The sequence below is a fragment of the Elaeis guineensis genome, chromosome 2, assembly GCF_000442705.2.
Source record: "Elaeis guineensis isolate ETL-2024a chromosome 2, EG11, whole genome shotgun sequence".
NCBI lineage: Eukaryota > Viridiplantae > Streptophyta > Magnoliopsida > Arecales > Arecaceae > Elaeis > Elaeis guineensis.
In genome coordinates this window covers 113,400,882-113,421,783 of record NC_025994.2, presented here as the reverse complement: position 1 = coordinate 113,421,783, position 20,902 = coordinate 113,400,882, and the positions used below count along the sequence as shown (strand labels likewise).

Here is a 20,902-nt window from a genome sequence, read left to right as displayed (position 1 = left end):
GTTGGCGTGGCGTCGTAATCTTCTAGAAGAATGGTTAACATCCTTTTAGGTTACCATTGCAAATCATCATCCGTCATCCAGCCAAGTTTGGTGAAATAGAAGGGACCTGCTTCTTAGCTGATTGCTCCGTATTGCATGGATGGTGAGCGATTTAAACTTGAACTATTCATTCAACCCCAAGCTAAGGAGTATTTTATTATTTTTTTAATTTCCTTTTAAAAAACAGGTTAGAAGGAAGCATGGTTGGAATTGGTGGAAGAGGTGACTCAAAACGCAGATGGTTAGCCAACTAAATAAACCGGCATCCTCATAAATAAATTCATGTTAATAATTTGTTATGATAACATATAGTTTTCTCTATTTTGAGAGAAAGAAACCATTGTATCAAAAATAAAAAAGTCTCTATGTATTAATGCAAATGTCAGAGAGGAATCTTGAAGGTTCATGGAATGCAGTCATATTTCCTCACTATAAAATATGTATATAGAGATATTTATGTTATAGTTTTAAATTAATTTATTTAAAGAGTGAAATCAATAGCCTAGCTTAATCAAATCACAATCAAGTAGAGCTCTCCATGGAACTCAAGTCACCCACATGAAAACTAATGAAATGGGAAGAGATGAAAACACAATGCATAACCTCCAATTATTCAATTAAGCTTTGATATTATATTAATTAATCAGCATATAGAAAAAATGTTATCTTATTAAAGAATAAATAATAATAATTATAGACATGTTTTGTGGATCATATAAATATTTTAATGATATTATGTATAATTTTTCAAACATTATTTGTAAATTGATCTTGAAATATTTTTTTTTTGAAGCAAAATTCTTAATGGATTTCCCGAACAATATTAGTTTGTAAGGTAGAATAATACAAAATTCTTAATAAATACAGGATCTGTTTTTTTCTTTAAAATATAAGGTTGTTATCCAACAATCAAGTAAAATGGCCACTTGAAGCCATTTGCCGTCAACCACACAAAATGGCTATTTTAGTGGTCTACCTCTGCTAAAATGTGTTAGAATGAATTTATCTTTGGGGGATTTGATCTATCTAATAATTTTTTGGAGTAGAAATTTATATATAAATTTTTTTTTCTTCTCCATCCAATTTAAGAGTAGATTTTTTTTTTTTGGATAACATTAAGGGAGTGTTTGGTTTATAATTGAAATCAAAATATGAATAGGAATTGAAATGGTTTGGAATCGAAATCGGAATTGCCAAATCCCCTGAAGCATTTGGTTCGTGACTGTAATCGAAATCGGAATCAAAATTGGAATGAAAATTTGAATCCATAGAGGAGAGTAGAGATTGAGCTCTATATAGGGGATGTTTGGTTCGTAACCGGAGTCTAAATAAGTATAAGAATCAGAATGGTTTGGAATTGAAATTGGAATGGCCAAATCCTTCGAAGCGTTTGGTTCGTGATCGAAATCGAAATCAGAATCAAAATTGAAATAAAAAATTGAATCCATAGAAAATAGTAAAAATTGAGTTCTATATATATTGATCCATTTTCATTCCACTCTAAAATCAAAATCAGAATGAAATTTTTTCCAACCAAACGATTGGAATGAGAATCACCTATTTCGATTCTGATTTTAAATCCTCTAATCAAATATCTCTATAAATTAAAATATTTTAATTTTATTTTAAAATTATAATTAAAATATTTTTTAATTAAATAATTAAAATAAAAATTATTCATTTTGATTTTGATTTCAGATCTCATCCTCTCCGATCAAACATTTTCTTTTCTGGGGGCAGATTTAAAAGGTAACGTGAAAACGAAAATCAATCACAGCCATCAGTCACAGGATTGTAAACATCAAGGTGATGATACGGAAGCCATTTGTACGGAAAACAAAAGGTGATGGGAGAGTACAACTGTTCATCTTTTCTCGTGTTCAGACCTCCGGCTTGGACGTCAACTTGGAGATCCAAGTTTCGATCATTGCCGTTGGTGTGGCATACTAACTTTCTTGATTTGGATAGGCTCGATATGACATCTATGAAACATATCACTTCGGATATCTCATGAGTTATCAGACACATTCAATCAACTCACGTGACTCAGTGATCGAAAGAGTGGATCTCTCATGTTATACTGCTGGGTATAGCAAATTTTTCCCCATTTTACTAAAAAAAAAATCCTCATTTACTATTTGTGTTATACGAGTTAGACGTTTGCATATTACAAACCACCTAGATAGGGTGTGTTAATATGACAGATATTCAAAATTTAAATTTTAAATTTAAAATTCAAACCATATCACATGTATATTTCTCGTGGGTTGTGGACCCACCAATCCAGAGAGATGTCTGACATATTATATATTATTTATACATCTCAAACAATGGAAAGATAGCTTTTTACCAAATCAACATAGTGATCCCTCTGTGTGTATCCAGAGATTTTTAATTACTGAAACATAAGTATAATATATCAAACATAGTAATCTTTTTTGTGATCAAATTATTTTAGAATATAGATTACCATAGTAATCTCATTTGAATCACGTAATATTTTTATAATTTTTTTTTTATATATACAAATTGGAGGTAAACTTTACCTACTCAAATTTCGATCCATAAAAATTAAAAATATAATTAATAGTCAGTATCTATATTATAACAATCAGTTCTAACATTAAATAATCATTTATAACCGTGATGACCTTTTTCATAATTGATGGGTCGCAAATAGTTTTCACCGTTAAAAAACCTTGGTTACAAACTGCCATTATCTAAATACCGCTTGGGGCTCCATAAAAGGCGTGGGTCCCACGACCACAACGTTGCCGCCCAAAACGCGCCGAACGGGGTGCCCTTTACTCCAACAGCCGCGGTCCCGAAGGCCAAGATATTTCCGATTTCTTCGATGTTTACAAATGAATTGGACCAATTTGTCCGTCCGGACCAGAACAGTCTTGGTACCGTCCGGTTAAAGAGGTGCTCAGAAAACTGTGCTGGCGGACTGATATGGTTTCCGTGGTTCAGAGAGAGAATCTTGGCAGCGATCCATCAAATGGGCCACCATCACCGCGGCTATAATTAAAGCTGGTCCCCCTCAAATCAGGCATCTTTGCCGTGGTCTTAGCGTGCGTTTACATTTTCTCATAATCGTTAAAAAAAAAAAGATGTTTTTGTAATTTAGTAATGTAACTGTAAATAACTCAGCTGGTGTGTTGGATTCTCTATTGATATTAGATGAGGTTGTTCTTCTTCGTCAGGTCAGTTTCCATTTTGGAAACTATTTGGCTCGTCATGCACTAATGTTACATGCTACTTCTCATGTGGTATTACGAATTAAAGTTTAATTTTAACTCTTGCCCCACATTGATTCAAGAAATTGATCTGAATTTATGTCATGGTGATCTTGATTGCTGGAGCACACTTGGCAAGTTTTTGAGCTTCGGCTTTTGTAAAACTCGGATTGCAGCTTAGTCTTGACCCGATCGATTTACCAAGTTACTTGGAACTTGTCTGGAGTCACTCAATCAAGTTTTAGACACCATCCATTCGCATTCCAATTATTTCTTCTGTCAAATTCACCGCAAACAATTCATTGGAGGGTAAAATATGATGACATAGAATGGATTGTGGCTTTTTGATTCCTCTGTCACCCAAAACACCATTCTCAATTTTCTCATCCATTTCCACGATTCTATTATTTCCAATTCCCATCATGCATTGAGGGGGTTTTACCGGTTTCCCCTTGCTAGTAGTTGACAGCAACATGCAAATCGTAATTGATGGTATATATCTAATAGCTGTTGGTATTTTCTTAATTTTTATTCTAATTATTAAATCAATATAATACAAAGAGCAAAGCAAAGAAACTTCACTGTAATTTCATGAAAACAAAGTCCCTAAGCATCCACTCCAATTAAAGAGGCAAGATCAATGGAAAACTATCATTTCAAGCTGTTTCACAGTACTTCACGCTTGCATAGTTTGCCAAGAAACCAGCAACTTAGTTTGCTTCTGAGATTTTATGTATATATTTTTTTAGCAACAAATATCTTATAATTTTCAAAAAAAAAAAATGATAGTGGACTCGGTATAAATCGGGTAGATCAATATCTATATCTATATCAGGTTGGATTGGATCGAATCAAATAAAAATATGGATTGAATAAATAAGTGGGGTCGGATACATATAAATATTAGAAAATAATAATAATTTTGAAAGTGAACTATAGATTAATGTTATGTCAGATCAAATTTAGAGTGAAGCATATCATTACTTATATTTCATCTGAATATATTTTAAATATTTTTTTTAAACTCTATGTCCATCTTGTATTCTAATCAGATTAGATAGAACCAATCAGATCTGCTAAAAATTGCCATCCCTAAAAAAAATTGTCCTGGAAACTCCAGGCCCAGTTCTGGGCCATCTTGCCGGTGTGTTGAAATAGTCCGTCCGAGATGCAGGCCAACCCTGGAATTTAGGCTTTTTGGCCCAGATTTTAAGCAGCGGAAGCGGTGGCTGGTGGCCAGGCAGCGAGAGAGCAAGATGGCAAGGTCTATCCCCATTACCGCCTCCTCCACCACCACCTCCTCGTCGCTCTCCGACTTCGCACCCCGCGCTCGATTCCGCCTCTCCTCGAAGCCTTCTCGCCGGCTTGCCCTCCTCCAGCTGGGCAGCGGTGAGCTCCCCATCCTCACCACCTATCGTGTCTCACTATATATATATATTTTTAAAACCCTAGCTTATCTAGAATGAACTTCAGACTACTTTTATAAAGAGTCGTCGAAAAAATAATAGTCTGTTTCACTACTTCAACATCCAGCACATAATTTACAAGATTCTAGTATTCTGAGATTGTAAATAAATTCCGAACATCTATATCAATTCTATGATCGAAGTACGGCGGCTTTTGGTCATCGTCATATACTAGGAGATTGTCATTATTTGCTTGTATCCTTTCAACTGAGAATTTCTTTGAGGCGAGGCATTCGGGTTTGAGGAGGACGAATCATTGGTTTTGCTTTGGCAATGGATGGTGTTCACCCAATGACTTTTGTGTGAATTCGATACGAGAGTTTTTTTATTTTTTTTTTGATAAAGGATATGAGAGTTTTTTGAATTTTGGTTTTGCAGGGATTATTCGGAAGAATTGGCATGAGTCAATAAAAGTAACGAAATTTTTCTAACCATTTTATATCACCAAAATTCCGAATTGGTATCTCGAACGCTACAAGGTCCAAAATCTTGGTTTTGGCTGGACAGCAAGAGTTTCTATCTTTGGGTTTTCTGGATTGTTGGGCGGATTCTCCTCCAAATTTTTGCTTGAAAATCATTTAGAGAAGTTAAGGTAATGAAAATTAGGAAAGAAATCAGGAAAGTTAAAAAGCTAAGGAAATAGAGGAGACTTTGTCCCAGAATATCACACACACACACATATGGGACTGTTGGATGAATAGATGCTTCCAATGTTGGCCCGCAACTTTTCATGAATAACGACATTAAAAAATCCTTTTTAAAATGTAATATATCATTTTCCAATTTGATGAAAATCTAACGTAAAACATCTACAAATCCACGGTTTGGGGTTTAGATAGCTGAACTTATGCTAAGATATGTCGCTTACCTCTAAATCTTTTTGCAACCTAAATATTGCAGTGCTTGCAAAGCTGATCAAAACTTGCAAAATTTTAGTCTAGAAAGATGTTTCCTGCAATTTAAATGAATAAAGGAATAGTAAAAAAAAAAATTTGCATGCATATTTCATATTTATAATGTATTTGGCTTCAAAAGATTAGTTTTAGCCAACACCTAAATATTCGTATATCAGTTTTGAAGTTTGATGCAGAATTTCAAACCATCCATAGTCCATTAAGCCTGAGCTCATTAATCTATTGGTTGTGATCATCCAGCTATACCCCAGCCAAATTTGCTTGGAATAAAAACCTCTAAGTTGATTAGAGCAGAAGGAACTGCACAAGCAAGCACTGGTGTTAGTGAAGAAGGTGCCTTGCAGTGGGCAAAAAAGGATAACCGGAGGCTGCTTCATGTTGTCTATCGTGTTGGAGACTTGGATAAGACAATAAAGTATGATATTTTCCCCTGGCTGTAGTTTCTGCTTTAGAGGTATTCTAAAGATGTTGTTTAGATTAAAGGTAATGTCGTTAATGGCTGCAATTTTTGTATTATTATGTTGCAGTTTCTACACGGAGTGCTTGGGAATGAAGTTGCTGAGGAAACGTGACATACCTGAAGAAAAATACTCGAATGCCTTCCTTGGATATGGGCCCGAGGACTCACATTTTGCTGTTGAACTCACTTACAGTGAGTATGCTAACTGGTTATCTATTTGTACTGCTGCACATTTTTGAGGTTTGAACAATCTTCAACGCTCAAAATATTTGAAAAGCCTTTATTGAAATTATGAAGGTTAATCAGCTCTGGTACTTTTCTCTGGTTTACCTAGAAGTGCAATATATGCACTTAGGAAAGTGTCACTGAAACTATTTTGCACAAATATTTGCAGACTATGGGGTCAACAAATATGATATAGGAACTGGCTTTGGTCATTTTGGTATCGCAGTGGAAGATGTAAGATTCTTTTCCTTACATTTTGTTTGGGGTCTTGTTATGCTTGTTTTTTCTTTTCAACTGCATATATGAAGATGGGGTAACCTTGCACATAAGATTTTTGGTTCTCAGTTGCTCACAAGGTATAGCTTAGGCTTCTTACAAGTTAATTCCTAGGAAAACTTAGTGTTTGACTAGGATTTCTCTCGTTAACCATGTAGATTGCTTTCTCATGCTTCTGGATCTTGGGATTTTTGTTCTTAGATTTTGTCTTTCAAGTGTTGAAGCTGAACTGAGATCACCTTGCTGCATTGTTTTGATACACCAATCCAAAAGTTTATATGAAGATGCAATCGCACGTTTGCTGTAAGAAAGAAAATTATGCAGGGAAAAGAGCAACTCGCAAAGAAACAATTAGGATTATCTTCTTCACTTGCAGATCAATGAGCATTATGGAATGCAATTTGGAATCTTCTAGTCTCTGTGGTATCTAAGTTGAGTACATATATGATATAGGTAATATATAGCAGACTATGACAAAGTAAAATCAATTTTCTCAAATTTCTATATTTATCTTCTCATAAAAAAGCATTTAAAGATAAAAACCTATATTGCATCAATTACATGTCATCTATGTGTTATCATGGATGACTAAGAAACTCACAAAAATAAGAAGCTTCTTGTGCATAGAAATAGAATTTTCTTAAAGACCCTTCACTTTTGCAGAATGCTTATGATCTATTACAAAGTGACATTTGTCGCAAGGTTCCTTCTTTCTGTCGATTGTCAAAGCCATCATTAACATACCAGTGTATTGTCTGATGTCAGTACTTGTTCTTGATCAAACTGGCTATCTTCTAATTCGACCGGCTATTTTCTCAGTACTAGTTCTTCGCATAGCATGTAATATTTCATTAAAATATCTTCATTGTTTCTGAAAGATGCTTTTGTTTTCAAATTTATTTGATGTTCATAACAGGTGTCCAAAACAGTGGAGCTTATAAGAGCCAAAGGAGGAAAGGTGACTAGAGAACCTGGTCCTGTAAAAGGTGGTAGAACTGTGATTGCTTTTATTGAAGACCCTGATGGTTATAAGTTTGAGATTTTGGAAAGGGGTCCTACACCAGAGCCCTTGTGTCAAGTAATGCTCCGTGTAGGAGATCTTGATCGATCCATAAATTTCTATGAGAAGGTGATTTTTTCCTAAAGTGGAGTTAACAAGATCTGTATATTTTCAAGTTCTAAGTCAATCCTCTTTGATGTTCCTTCATTTATCACCTTTTCATGTTGTCAAGTTCTGAATCCCTTCTTTTTTGAAGTCAAGGCTTTTGGAATGGAGCTTCTACGCAAACGTGACAATCCTCAGTACAAGGTATGCACTCTTCACCAACAATAGAAGATAAGTGCTTATCGAAATTTGTGTTTGCGGGCCATGTATAAACATGTGCTTTAAATTGAACCTATAGCCACCCCTGATTTCTGGCTATGCTGCTGAAACCTTCAACCCTAGCAAGCTCTGAACACTAAGTATAACAGCTAAGTTGACAAAAAAAAAATCTTTGGTTTTCCAACAACCTAGTAAATTGCATTTGAAAAACAAGAAAAATAATTCTGATAACTTGCATTACTTAATACTTGAGTCATGAAGCCCTTTTCCACTGTAACAGGACCCTTATATTTTTGGGTTCAAGAAATTTCATTCATTATGGTAGTTATGTTTGCTGGCCTTACAGAATTTTTTTTTGTTTAATTTCATAAATATCATGCCTTTCTGCAATTTGGGATTTGCTTATTTTCAGACCCAGCTTCTCTTTTTCAGATTCTTTCTTTTCTGTTGCCATATTCGATGTGACAATTTCCTTTCGACTCCATCAGTTTATCCTCTTCTGGTTCTACTTTTAGGCTTCCTTGGATATGCTTATCGCAAGCTATGTTCTAATTTTAGAGATTTGCTGCAAGCTAAGCCTAAGCTCATTAGCTATTGCTTATCATTTTGATCTGGTACAATAATTTAGAATAAAGTATTTCCTTTTCGGAATTTTTCTCGAGCATCCCTGGCATACTTACAATCACTAAGTATCTTGCTTCCCATTGGCCCTTGGAGTTGAATTAATTAGAAGTATTCTCATTGTTTTTTTCTTTCTCTAATCAAAATGAGAATGGGGATATTATATGTTAATTGAAAGATCTTTCCAGGGACCCACTAATATTTTCTTATTTGTAGTTATCAGTAATACTGTCAAAGGCCAATTAGTGTCTGGAGGAAACCTGTCTTTTATTGCACACAGTTTGTAACACGTCTGCACCAACAGTAATGTTCAGTAAGCATGTTAATCCCTTGGTACCAAATTTTATGTTGTATGCTGTGTCCCCGGGCCTTGTGTATGATTCCCTAACCGTAGGGATCAAGTCTTTTGGAGACAACCCAGATTATGGGAATGAGATGTAACATACCCTGATGGAAACAATTCATGACCTTGTTATTGCGGGATCTAAGCGAGATAGGATCAAATGGTGAACCAATTTAGATAGTGAGAATCTGAGATGCAATCAGGCTTGTTAATATTTGCTATAGTTGTAGTTTCAACGCTACTTGTTGGTGTACAATACTTCTGCCCTAAACATTACAGAAGTTAGACAAATTGCTTTGTATTAATATATATAAAATTGTGTCAATAAGCTAATACATTTTTCATAGGACTTGTTTTTACATTTCCAATTTTTCAGTTTTTTCCTAGTTAGCATTTGGTGCATGCATGTATAAATGCACATGTGATTTATACCTATGCTATCTTCCAGTACACAGTAGCAATGATGGGATATGGTCCTGAAGATAAAAATGCAGTGTTGGAGTTGACCTATAACTATGGAGTTAAAGAGTATGACAAAGGAAATGCCTATGCACAGGTGAGGATCTCTTTTCCCGCTATAAAATACTGATGATTAGAGGTGCAGTCATCCTTGTTTTACTCCATCACATATTTCTTTTTTGGATAATACATGTTTCTTTTTCCCTAAAATTGGTTTTAATGTGGTGCTAAGTCAATTCACTCATATACAATGGAGACTGAGACTATGCATTACACCAGATTGCTATAGGCACAGATGATGTTTATAGAACTGCAGAAGCAGTAAAATTATTTGGTGGAAAGATCACCCGTGAACCTGGGCCCTTACCTGGCATCAACACCAAGATTACTGCCTGCTTAGATCCTGATGGCTGGAAAACGGTATGATCCAATATTTTGCTTCTTTTGTGACATCTTGAAACATTTTATGCATACAACCTCTCTCTCTCTCTCTCTCTCTCTCGCATGCGTGCGTGTGCGGACAGACATGCAATGCTTATTTTACTTCTCACAGAATTGAATAATTGCAGAAAATGTTCTTCAATGTTTCCTTATGTTATTTTGATTAATTGATCTTTAATTAATCAAATTATGCTGTTTAAATAAATTATCTTCAGTCCTCATCTTCTTGAGTTTGCATTGTTCTTGTGCAGGTGTTTGTTGACAATGTAGACTTTGCCAAAGAACTGGAGTGACCTGCCATCATACCCAACCCTGTTCCTGCCAAGTATATGTTCCAGAGATCTCTATAACACATCTCTGCCTTCCTCTTCCTCAAATTTTACGTAGATGAGCCATTCCACCTCCCATTATAAATGGTTATCATGCATCATTTGCTTGGTTATTGCTTGATATATGGATTGTAAGATATTTCTTGCTGAGTTCATTGTTTGATCGATTATAATGATCTTGCCTAAATTTCCTTTCATCTCAAGTTCAATTTATCATCCAAGTGCTGCTGTCTTTCATTTGAATGGCCTTCCTGACAAACACCCTCCATGACTGTAATATGTTCCTGTTGGCTATCAGGCATCTTGTGTATATTTGGTTGCTTCTGCTTGCCTAGCTTCCACCTGCTATAAATTGGCATGATCTGTTTGTCTTCTTAACGATAAGACTTTTTTTTTTCCTTTGAGAGTATAGTTTCCATAGCTACCAACTTTCTTGATGTGCATTAAAATATTCTGCAAACTAAAGCAATTAAAATTCATCGAAAACTGTAGTTGCAGACTTTGAGAAAAGATTATCAAAATCATAAAAAAGTTACTTGCTTTTATGCTGCATTGTTTGTTTTCCGATTTGTAAGTCCTTCACTTGGGGCCTCCAGATATAATTGATTGTATCCTCCTACAACCTTGCTCTCCTGGGGCTGTTTGGATGCCAGAGTTCCTATCAGTCAAAATAATTTGTTTCTCGATGGAAGCTTGGCTGAATGTACAGTGAGGATGCGATTTAATCTAGCTCTCTTGATATCAAGCGAAACTTTACCAACTTGGCTGGTTCACAGCTTTAATCCATACAAATTCTTAGCATGCGATCATTGTAGAGTATACTTCCACTGATGTGACACTCCCAAAAGAACTACTCTCATATGTCAGCCAGCAATAATGTTTTTACCGCATCATGACACGAGTCCATGAAAATGCAGGCCTGATAACCCGGTTTTGAAGCTGATGATTTGTAATACAAATTGAGAAGTGCTTTAGGCTCAATTTTGTTGCTGCAAAAAAGCCACGCTATCTCATGCTGCCCGGAAATTGGTTCTTTATACCACAATTTTGAGTTTAGCGAAACATGGCTAACGTCTCAATTGGCCAAAGTCGTTATGGGGTTCTGCAACTTTTTCTCTTCTGGCTCAATGTTTGAATATTTTATTTACTGCTTTTTATGGGTATATCTGATTTATCCTTTGAAAAAAAAAAAAAATCCTTGGCTTCTTTGCACCCAAAAAAAAAAAAAAAAAAAAAAAAGCTTCTTGTGTTAAGTAGAAATTTAGTTTCAGTTATGGGATTCGGATGGACCATCATATATGCCGAAACCTTGCACCGGACTTAAACGGTATTCCTTTGTGCCAGCCGACGTGCCAGTTACCGGGTTTGGTTGTGGGTCCTAAGCGTTTCACAACCTTGTTTTGGAACGAATCCGAATCCGAGAACATTTTGTAACCGTCTGATCTGGACTCGGATCCTTTCTCTTAGCGGGTCTGGATCCGGGTTCGGCCCGTTCGGGTCCTGCGACACTGTGATTACGGCGGCGCTTCTTTTGCGGCCGGAGAATTATTACGTACCCGGAACGCCCCAGTTGGCGAGGGGCAGACCGGTCTCTCTTCTGGTGCGCTCGTTTCCTTCCTCTTCTCTTCTATTTTGCCGCCTCTCTCTAGTCTCCGAGCCCAAGCAAAGGCGAAGCAGGGGAAAAAAAAAGGAGAAGGAATGCCAGCGCAAGAAGATGTAAACAAGAATGTCGGCAAGCGCAAGCGGAAGCAAGTTTTCATCTACGGCAACTACAAGAACTACTACGGATATCGAGTAACTTCTCCTTCTCCCCCCTCTCTCTCTTTCTTTCTTGGGCCTAACCCTAATTGTTAATTTATCTCTCGATTACTTTCACCCTATCTTGTTTTAGGTCAAAACGGATAAAGTTTCGTGTATACCCTCGCCTTTCGTGATCGATTAACCTAATCTTTTTTTCCCTCCAAGATCAAGACATTTCAATTAGAACATGAACAGGATTTCTGTTCTTCGTCGAGAAACCCTATTTAAATACTTCCCAAATCAAATCGGTTTTATGACATCTAGGATGTACATATGCATGTAGGGCATCAAATTCTTTGCGATTCTTGGTTTCGCGTCCTCTTGGTTGCCTATTGTAGTCTTATTTTGCAAGATTGGCTTGTCTTAGTGATTTGATTTTCCTTTTTGATCATTTTTTTAAAGTTCTTTGTGATTTTTTAATTTGAGCGGGAATTGCGGTTCTTAAAGGCCTGTAATATCATCAATCACTTTATGGATTTGCGTTCTTATCTTGGCTGAAAGAATGGCATCTTGATTTAAATGCAGATACATCGGGATCAGAAGGAAGATCCCCGACTTATGGTTATGAAGAGGGAATGGTTCGAGGGCAAGGATTGCCTTGATATTGGTTGCAACCAAGGGTTGATAACCATTGAGATAGGTAATGTATAATGTTCTGCATGCTATAGTGACTATTCTAAAATGAATGGGTATTTGATGGATGGTTATTTTCCCATCACGCATGATGTTTGGTTAAACTTTTATCTTTTTTAATTAAGCATGACCCTCTTTCCTGACTGTGCACTGTCAGCTAAAGTCATAACTCTTTGAATCTAACTATTTAACATCCTTCTTTTTTTCTATCCCCTTAGAGGTTTTTTTTTTCCTTTGCCCTTTGATGCAGCAACGAAGTTCTTCTGCCGAAGCATTCTTGGAATAGATATTGACGGAGGTGAGCTTACCCCAATTTCTGTTCATCTTTGATTCAGCCTTCTGATTCTGTTCGCTTTTTGGGTGTTTTTAATTCTTTAAGTATGTTAGTCAATAAGTGCTAAACCAGCAAACAATATTACAATAATTAAATCTTGAATGGCTATATCTCATTAGTTTGAGAGATATTATTATAGATTTGAAGAACCGCTGCTTCATGTGCTGCTGTTAAGCGAGATGAGAGACTAGATAGATTAGTTGCACAATATCTATCGTGAACTCATATTGTTGCTTTCCCTTTGGATAACCCACTTGCTTGACCTGCTAATGCAGGGTAGCATTGTTTTGTTGTTCATGGGTAATAATTGGTGTTTCTAAGTATCTCTTTAGGATTTTGTTTGATTTTTATTTTTATTTTGCAGTTTAAAGGGAGTGGATTATGACACTATGAAATCCATTATGTGCTTTTTGTAACAAAGGTGTGTTGTGATTGCCAAATTTTTTTTATCAAAAGTTAGTGGTATTTTTTCTATGCTTTCATTGTTACTTTAGTGTTGGTTTTGTCAGCTGGGCTTATGAGATGTGGTCTTCTTAACTGTTTTGTTCTTGGGGATGATATCCTCATCTTTCTTCTTGTTACGGTTCTAAGATGTTTTGATTGTTTTATACTTTACCTTTCTTGCAGTGTTTACTGATAAAGTATTGGTTCAGTTATCAAATGAGTTTTCCAGGAAATGGTGAAACAGCTTTAAAATGGTGTTTTGCAGGATGTTGCTTCTGATAGGAATGGTGGATAATGCTCTGTCTTTCCTTTTGTTATTGTGCTGAGGCATTCTGATTTATTGGTTTTTTCTTGATTGTGGTGACTGCTCCCATGCTGGTGAATTGAAGTACTGAACCTATGACCTCTGTTTGATAGGATATATGGTGACACAGCTTTAGAAAGGCCTGTAGTGGAGCTCTTGATAGGAGCAGAGATGATTCATCTGCCAAGCTGGTCCTGAATTAATGTGATTTATTGTTGCTTGTTGCAAATGAATTGATTTTAAAAAATTTATCTTGGACTTGAGCAACAAATTTCAGCAGTCTAGACATGCTGCCTATATACTTTAGCTTTCTGATACTTTTTGTAGGTTTGAGAGTTGATGACTTTAAGTGCAGTTTACTGGTACTTGTTATATGTTAGATTATATGTTAGTTGCTGCTGAGTCAAAATTACAGACCTCATTTGTGCTGTTGGGCTTATTTGTTGCATTCCTAATTCTTTATATTGTTATCTTTGAAAATCCTTTGATAGAGCTCTGTATGTATTAGGTTTGATTGAAACTGCTAACTGGAATCTACGGAAGATAGCTAGAATGGGACATAGTAATTGTCAATCGAAGGAGGCTTCTGATTTGCAGATTTTAGATGGGTCAAATTATTCAAAGCACAAGGTCTCTCAGGCTTCAGATGGTGAAATGTTTCATGGTCAGCACGGTCCCTCTTCTCCCTCAGAAGGCAAAATTTTTGAAAGAGTTACTTTCCGGAAAGAAAATTTTATTCAAAGTCTGCATGGATGCTCGGAGAAGTATGATGCTATTATTTGGTAAATTCACCGTACAGTCTTAGTTAGAGCCGGCATCACAAACTCATAGTTTATGGCTTTTTAATAATTCAGGTGCTACAATTCTTAGTGTTTTTGCATTTTGGGCCCGTTCTTTTGAGGGTAAAAAATTTATTTAAGATTCTGTATTTTTCTGGATAAGTATTTTCCAGACAACATTTAGAGAGAAAAATAATTTATCTATATTTTTTTATGCATTGAAAAATAACTTAGAAATTTGTTACTTATGTTCTTTTGCATTACTAGTTTCCTGGATAAGTTGCTATCTATCCATATTTTTAATAATTTTTTTATTATATAATAATATAGTATAATATATTATATTTTATATATTCTAATATATAATATTATATAATATATATTCATAAATATAGATAATATATGTTATATATATAATATATTATAATATAATATGGGATATAATATTCATATTTATTAAAATAATAATATTCTATAATATATATTCATAAATATAGATAATATATGTTATATATATAATATATTATAAAATAATATAGTATGTAATATTAATATATATTAAAATAATACATTATTACATTATATTATATTTTATTATGATGGTATAAGATATTAATATTATATTATAATAAAATAAGATATCATACTATACTATTATATTATTATTATAATATATTATATTAAAATAATAAAATATTATTGTCCAATAATAATATAATATTATATCATATTACATATAAGATAGTATTGTATATTATTATATTATTATTATAGAGTTAGGGGTATATTAGGAATGAAATGAAAAGGTTATTTTCCTGTTTAATGGAAAAACGACTTATCCACATCCTAGGTGGTAAGATTTTTCTCCCATTTCATTGGTAAATGCTATTTATGGAAAAATGATTTATCCATCTAGAGAAGTGTGAGAATATTGGTAAGTTGGTCAATGACTTTTTCATGTTATTTACTCACCAAAGAACGGGCCTTTTATTCATGCCCATAGGTGTTATAAATATAGATAATATCTAAGAGAACTGGCATACCTGATTTTTTCACATTTATTCAAGTCAAACTTTGTTAAATGGCCTACCTGTTGCATGCTGAATTACTTTATCCTTGTATGCAGTTTGAGTGTAACAAAATGGATCCATCTGAATTGGGGTGATGATGGATTGATTACTTTGTTCGTAAAGATATGGAGACTTCTTAGACCGGTATGTCTTGCATTGTTTGATATTCTCCATTGTTCATTAGTGCATTACAAGGTTGGGAGCCATAAAAACAGTTTGTTTCTTGCATTTGAATATTTTTTTCTTTGGCCAGGGTGGGATTCTTCTATTGGAGCCTCAGCCTTGGTCTTCATATAAAAAAAATCGACCAGTCTCTGAGGTAATAAATGTTTACACTATGAATTATTGTTTTTGTTCGCTTTGGTGACTGCGACTTTGCAACTGTATGAATTTCCTTAGAGGCTCAACCTCCATCATTTGTTACAAAGATACAATACGAGAGAATTCTTTTCAATGTTATGGTATTTTCTTTTTCAAATGTATGCATGATATTCTGTTAATATAAGAATATGCAACAAATAAGAACTTAATATGAATGATAAGAACATCTGCTTAACCATGCAGGTGCAGTGTTTTTTTTCTCTTTTTCTTGAGGCTGATATATTAATGTCTTTGTTTTTTTTGAGTACGTTGTCAAAAGAAAGCTGTTAGGAGTAATCCTTTTTGATAGACAATAACTTTAAAACTCATGAATGTGATCAGCATATTTACAGCCATATTTGATTTTACATCCATCCACACTTTTTACTGTCCAACATTATCATCCTGTAGAATTGTCATCTTGCCGTATGTTTTCTCCTCTTGAACTTAACCCTCATGGGACATGCTTGCTACATTTTTGAACATTTCCATTCCGTTGATCCTGCTAGAGATTTTAAAGTAACATCTTTTCATACGTAAACAACTTTGATTCTTCATTCCTAAAAAGGTAGACAAGTTTATGACCTAACAGCATGACTTCAGGCCATGATCTGGCCCATCCTATAGTAAACAGACAAATAGTCATGCACAGCCTTAAATCTGACTATATGAGGTAACAGGGAGCAACCTGCTTGTAGAAACACCTTTCATCATCTTGCAACTATTGGTTGGTTTTATGCAGCCATAACAGATTTTGATAGGGGTAGTTCTTCAAGGCAATTGCTTCCCACCATTTGACCTAGTCCAAAGATATGATACATGAGGAGGATATGAGAGTGGGAATGAATTGATGTGAAAATTTGCAACTCATCTTGGAGGGCAATATTACTGAAAGAAAATCATTTTGTCACCCTTCATTCAAGTGGGCTTTCGAGATAAACTATATTTGGTTGGCACTTTCTTGTATCAGGCAATATTCCTTGCTTATTTGTAATTAAACCCAAATGCAGGATATGCCATGAGTTAAATCTTTGAGCACAAAGTGATGGACATGTACAACTGATGGATGTTTGATGCTTATAATCATGCCTTGTTGCTGTTATTTTACTTAGAGATGTGCCAATATATACAAAATTTGATCTTGCATTTTGTTAGTAAAATCTTGTCATGAAGTGTTTTACCAGACAAATTTAGTAGTCTTAATATAGTGTTGATACTTTATACCAATACACACTTTGAGGCTTCCTCTAGCAGAACCCTTACCCAACATACACACACATACATTACATATACACATATGTATACACACATGCACGTATACACACATACATACTTGAAACTATGTTTTGCTATGATATACTTATTAAATTTATTGATTTTCAATCTATATATGTTTTAATATATACAAATCATGATAAATAAGGTGGATTCTCAATTTAAATACTTTACCATACACTTGAGCATGCTAACACAATGGAAACCATCCATTTTTGTGTCCACATGATGCATAGATTAGAGACCCCAAAAATATGAACACACATACATATGTTGTGAGATTACTGCTAGATACTTGGTCAGTGGAGGTATTAAATTCCTGGTTGTTTGCAGACTGCAATGGCGAAGTACAATGAAATTACTCTACATCCAGACAACTTTCGAGACATACTTCTAGACAAGGTAAACAGAGCCCAAGTAAAATATTTGTTTCTGAAGTAATTTTCTGTTATTTGTTTAACTACTTCAGCTGGGTACATGACCGATAATTCATGTGTTATTGTAGGTCGGATTCAGATCAGCGGAGGTTATAACTGACAGTTTGTCCGGCACTGTTGTTGGGTTTAACCGGCCTATTTTTGTCTTTCACAAGTGACTCATGAAGGAAACTAAGCTAATACAGTAGCCAGCAAACCTTACCGTAAAATATTTCTTAATTTTTTGGATTCAACTTTATGCTGCTCTATGACTCATTTTAATTAAAGCTACATTTAAATGCAGTCAATTCTCATTGTCTCCAAACATTATCTCATATTCGGTTTGTGTATGCGGTCTCTTGTGTGTTTCCCTCCTAACCTTATCCTTCAAGGTGTCCTCACTTGATGCTTGTATCATATGCATTTGCTTAGCGTTTGGATCTATGCAGCTTTCTTTGCCTCATCTGCCTTATGATATTTACTTCACCATTAGATGCTCGCTTAACACCATGGAGTCCCTTCACTGCATCATCATCATTGACATCCTTTTGAATAAATCCAAGGTAGGAAAAATTGTCTTCCTTGAGTCAGTTGGATTCTTTTTCCTTTGATCATGAGGTGCTCACTTAAGATGGAGTCCCGTCACTGCATCATCAACTTTGGCATCCTTCTGAATAAATCCGAGTCCGGAAAAATTGTCTTCCATGAGTCGAGTCATGTTGGAATCGCTTTTCTTTAATTGCACCCTGTTTAGGCTTCATTAGGCCTTCACATTGAACATGCTCATTACTAAGAATCCTCTCATTTCAAATTTTTTTTTTTTTTCCAGATAGGAAAATTTGAAGAAATTGGAAGCTTAACAGTGGATGTCCAATCGGCATTCTACACTGTTAAAATCACATTTGGATTGGTTGGCAAATTCCTGACTTGCTATCGGATCTGCACCATGGTGAGTCCTTCCTGCAAATTTCAAGTGATATAGAGCAGCCGGTATCTTCATCCGTATGTATTACTTTTCTATAATAAAGGAGCTGTTGATGCCCCTTCAAGTGAACTGTAAAAAAGGAAAAAAAAATGTTGAATATCTATCTGGAGCAGAATGGGATGGGTCATCATATTTTGTCTTGAAGCGGTATGTTAAGTTTGAATGCGTAAAAAGGCTTACTGGCATATACAAACTAAGCTAGGGATAGGTACAGCGTACAGCAAGCAATTAGACAAAACATATTTAATCATGCTGTATATTTATTTCTTGCAATCTATGCGCGCCTGCTGACAACTGTGCATAGTTGGTTGATGAACCCAATAGGCATGTACCACCATGCACGGTTCTGTATGGCAAGCAATTTGTACCATGCATCTTGTAACGATGGGGCGTGTTTCGATGCTTGAAATCTGTGTACCTGCCATCAAATGTGGAGCCCGGCTGATGAGTACTAAATTGGGGTTTGCATGCAGCAAGCTTTACAGCCTGGCCATATTGTCAGTTTTTCCCTGACCATAATCGATTCAAGGAATGTATCCACATGAAAACTTCAAGATCTTGACCATATTGTGAGTTTTTCCCTTGATTCCCCTTTCCATATGATCAAATTTGTTGCCTTTATAGTATCTCGGATTGAACCTCTTTGAACTAATATCTTCTACAAGTCTTTGTTTAAAGATTTCGAAGGCACTAAGTTGTGGCTTGTTAGTACTGTGTGTGGAGGGTCTATTATTATGGGGCACTTGCCCATATACAGATGTGGTAGATGGAGATATCAGTGTTGTTTTTGCTGGTGGTATGAAGTGATGTAATATTAACAACTAATACGGATCAACACAATTTTAACATATTATTTGTAATATTTAATATTTTTTAAGTTGCTGTTGGTTTTTTATTAGTTACTAGCAACTGGGCATGTGCCGGCAGCATGCTTGAGAAAAATGATGAAATGTATGAATTCAAATTAACATTAGATTGAATAAAATAAAAATAGAGAAACAAAATAATAAACTGATTGCATAACATTGATTAAACATAAAATAAAATTGATTGAAAATAAAATAAAGTGACAAGTATGCCTAATCAAATCTTCTTTATTGGGTCTTTTAATTACTTCTTCTAATTATAGTAAGATGTTAAAATAAAGATGCCTAAACTGGGGATAGGAGGAGCTAATAATATTTTTCCTAACAAGAAACGCTTTTGCTTCCTTTCTCTACCCCCAAAAATATATATTAACAGCGAGGTAGAAACTTGGAACAGAGAGAGGGGCTGATTTCTAGAGATCATTTAATTTTTGTTCCAAAGATATTTAGAAATAGATTGGATATTGATATATTCATATTTATATCCATATCTTTCGACAAACACAAATACATATACTAATCAAATGGCAAAATTAATATATATTTGTTCTAATAGATATAGATATGGAAAGGATATTAAGTGTATATGTATTTGTTTTAAATGGAAATGGATAGAATTTGGATATATGTTGGATATTTTTTAGATATAAATCTAATGTTGAGTAGAATTCAATAATGAAAATTAAGTCAATGATATGATCATAAAATCTAGGTATGAAATGTATTATTACGATTGCAAGCAATGTGTCATAATTAGGTAGTTGTCTGAGATGTAGTTATTAAAAAAATATGTGTAGAGATTGATTTAACCAAGAATTTGGATCATAGATGTAACATAATTGATATTAAAAATATATTAAAAATTTAAAATATATAACATAAAGTATTAAAATTTTTTATATTAAATATCATTATTATCTTTAATTACAGCATGAATAAAAATAATTAGGAATTTTATCTATTTTAAAGAACTTTTTAAGATATATGTACAACTATAGGAATATGTAAAATTATTGATATTTTAAATATTTTAAGCAAAAATAATATAAAAAGTAGAATGGAGTTATTCATGTTTTATTTTTGTCAAAAGGAAGAGGATTGATTTTTTATGAATATAATTAATTATAGAATACGAAATATATTTAAAATGATCAAATTTTATTTTGTGAATAATTTTTGAAAAAATATAATAAATCATAGTTATATAGTAGCAGTTAATATTATTATGGTGGTTGAGTGGTAGGCACAATCTAGCACATATTTGGTTTGGTGTGTTAAAAGAATTTTTTTTAATATTTGATATTTGGCAAAGCTATAAGTATATATCTAGATAAAATATTCGAATTTGATTGAAATAAGATACATAAATAAATTCTGTCGACACGTTGAAATATATTTTTCTTTCCAAAATTTAGAGTCAACATGTTGAAATCTAAGAAGAAACAAAGATGGTCTATTTATTTTCCAAAGATAATGTGGTATTTTTTTTCCCAAGAAAAA

The 20,902-nt window shown here is 34.3% G+C and overlaps 2 protein-coding genes across 4 annotated transcripts; both read left to right on the top strand.

Moving 5' to 3' along the window:
- The first annotated feature begins 4,407 nt into the window (after nt 1-4,407).
- On the top strand, nt 4,408-10,323 carry LOC105042244 (probable lactoylglutathione lyase, chloroplastic). 2 transcript variants are annotated; one of them, XR_012139147.1, is made up of 9 exons: nt 4,408-4,667; nt 5,899-6,073; nt 6,186-6,310; nt 6,513-6,577; nt 7,536-7,748; nt 7,881-7,928; nt 9,356-9,463; nt 9,599-9,786; nt 10,059-10,323. XR_012139147.1 is itself a non-coding variant. In XM_010919376.4 (9 exons), exons 1-9 carry the CDS (start codon nt 4,535-4,537, stop codon nt 10,098-10,100), a joined length of 1,050 nt encoding a protein of 349 aa, XP_010917678.1. In that variant the 5' UTR covers nt 4,416-4,534; the 3' UTR covers nt 10,101-10,323. The 2 variants fall into 2 exon arrangements, 1 of the variants encoding a protein (XP_010917678.1); XM_010919376.4 differs by having other exon boundaries at nt 4,416-4,667; nt 9,646-9,786.
- A 1,083-nt stretch (nt 10,324-11,406) lies between these two features.
- On the top strand, nt 11,407-18,906 carry LOC105042212 (probable RNA methyltransferase At5g51130). 2 transcript variants are annotated; one of them, XM_010919346.4, is made up of 9 exons: nt 11,407-11,930; nt 12,462-12,576; nt 12,820-12,867; nt 14,160-14,415; nt 15,557-15,644; nt 15,754-15,819; nt 17,469-17,537; nt 17,641-17,775; nt 18,381-18,906. In XM_010919346.4, exons 1-8 carry the CDS (start codon nt 11,835-11,837, stop codon nt 17,728-17,730), a joined length of 828 nt encoding a protein of 275 aa, XP_010917648.1. In that variant the 5' UTR covers nt 11,407-11,834; the 3' UTR covers nt 17,731-17,775; nt 18,381-18,906. The 2 variants fall into 2 exon arrangements, with proteins under 2 accessions (XP_010917648.1, XP_010917640.1); XM_010919338.4 differs by having other exon boundaries at nt 11,411-11,930; nt 14,160-14,433.
- Nucleotides 18,907-20,902: the final 1,996 nt, after the last annotated feature.

Excerpts from the sequence above, each read along its gene's own strand:
- LOC105042212 (XM_010919338.4), top strand. The coding sequence starts at position 11,835 with ATGCCAGCGCAAGAAGATGTAAACAAGAATGTCGGCAAGCGCAAGCGG. Across the intron at positions 11,931-12,461 it reads AGAACTACTACGGATATCGA|ATACATCGGGATCAGAAGGA; the intron begins GTAACTTCTCCT and ends ATTTAAATGCAG. Across the intron at positions 15,820-17,468 it reads AAAATCGACCAGTCTCTGAG|ACTGCAATGGCGAAGTACAA; the intron begins GTAATAAATGTT and ends GGTTGTTTGCAG.
- LOC105042244 (XM_010919376.4), top strand. The coding sequence starts at position 4,535 with ATGGCAAGGTCTATCCCCATTACCGCCTCCTCCACCACCACCTCCTCG. Across the intron at positions 6,311-6,512 it reads TGCTGTTGAACTCACTTACA|ACTATGGGGTCAACAAATAT; the intron begins GTGAGTATGCTA and ends AAATATTTGCAG. Across the intron at positions 6,578-7,535 it reads TTGGTATCGCAGTGGAAGAT|GTGTCCAAAACAGTGGAGCT; the intron begins GTAAGATTCTTT and ends TGTTCATAACAG.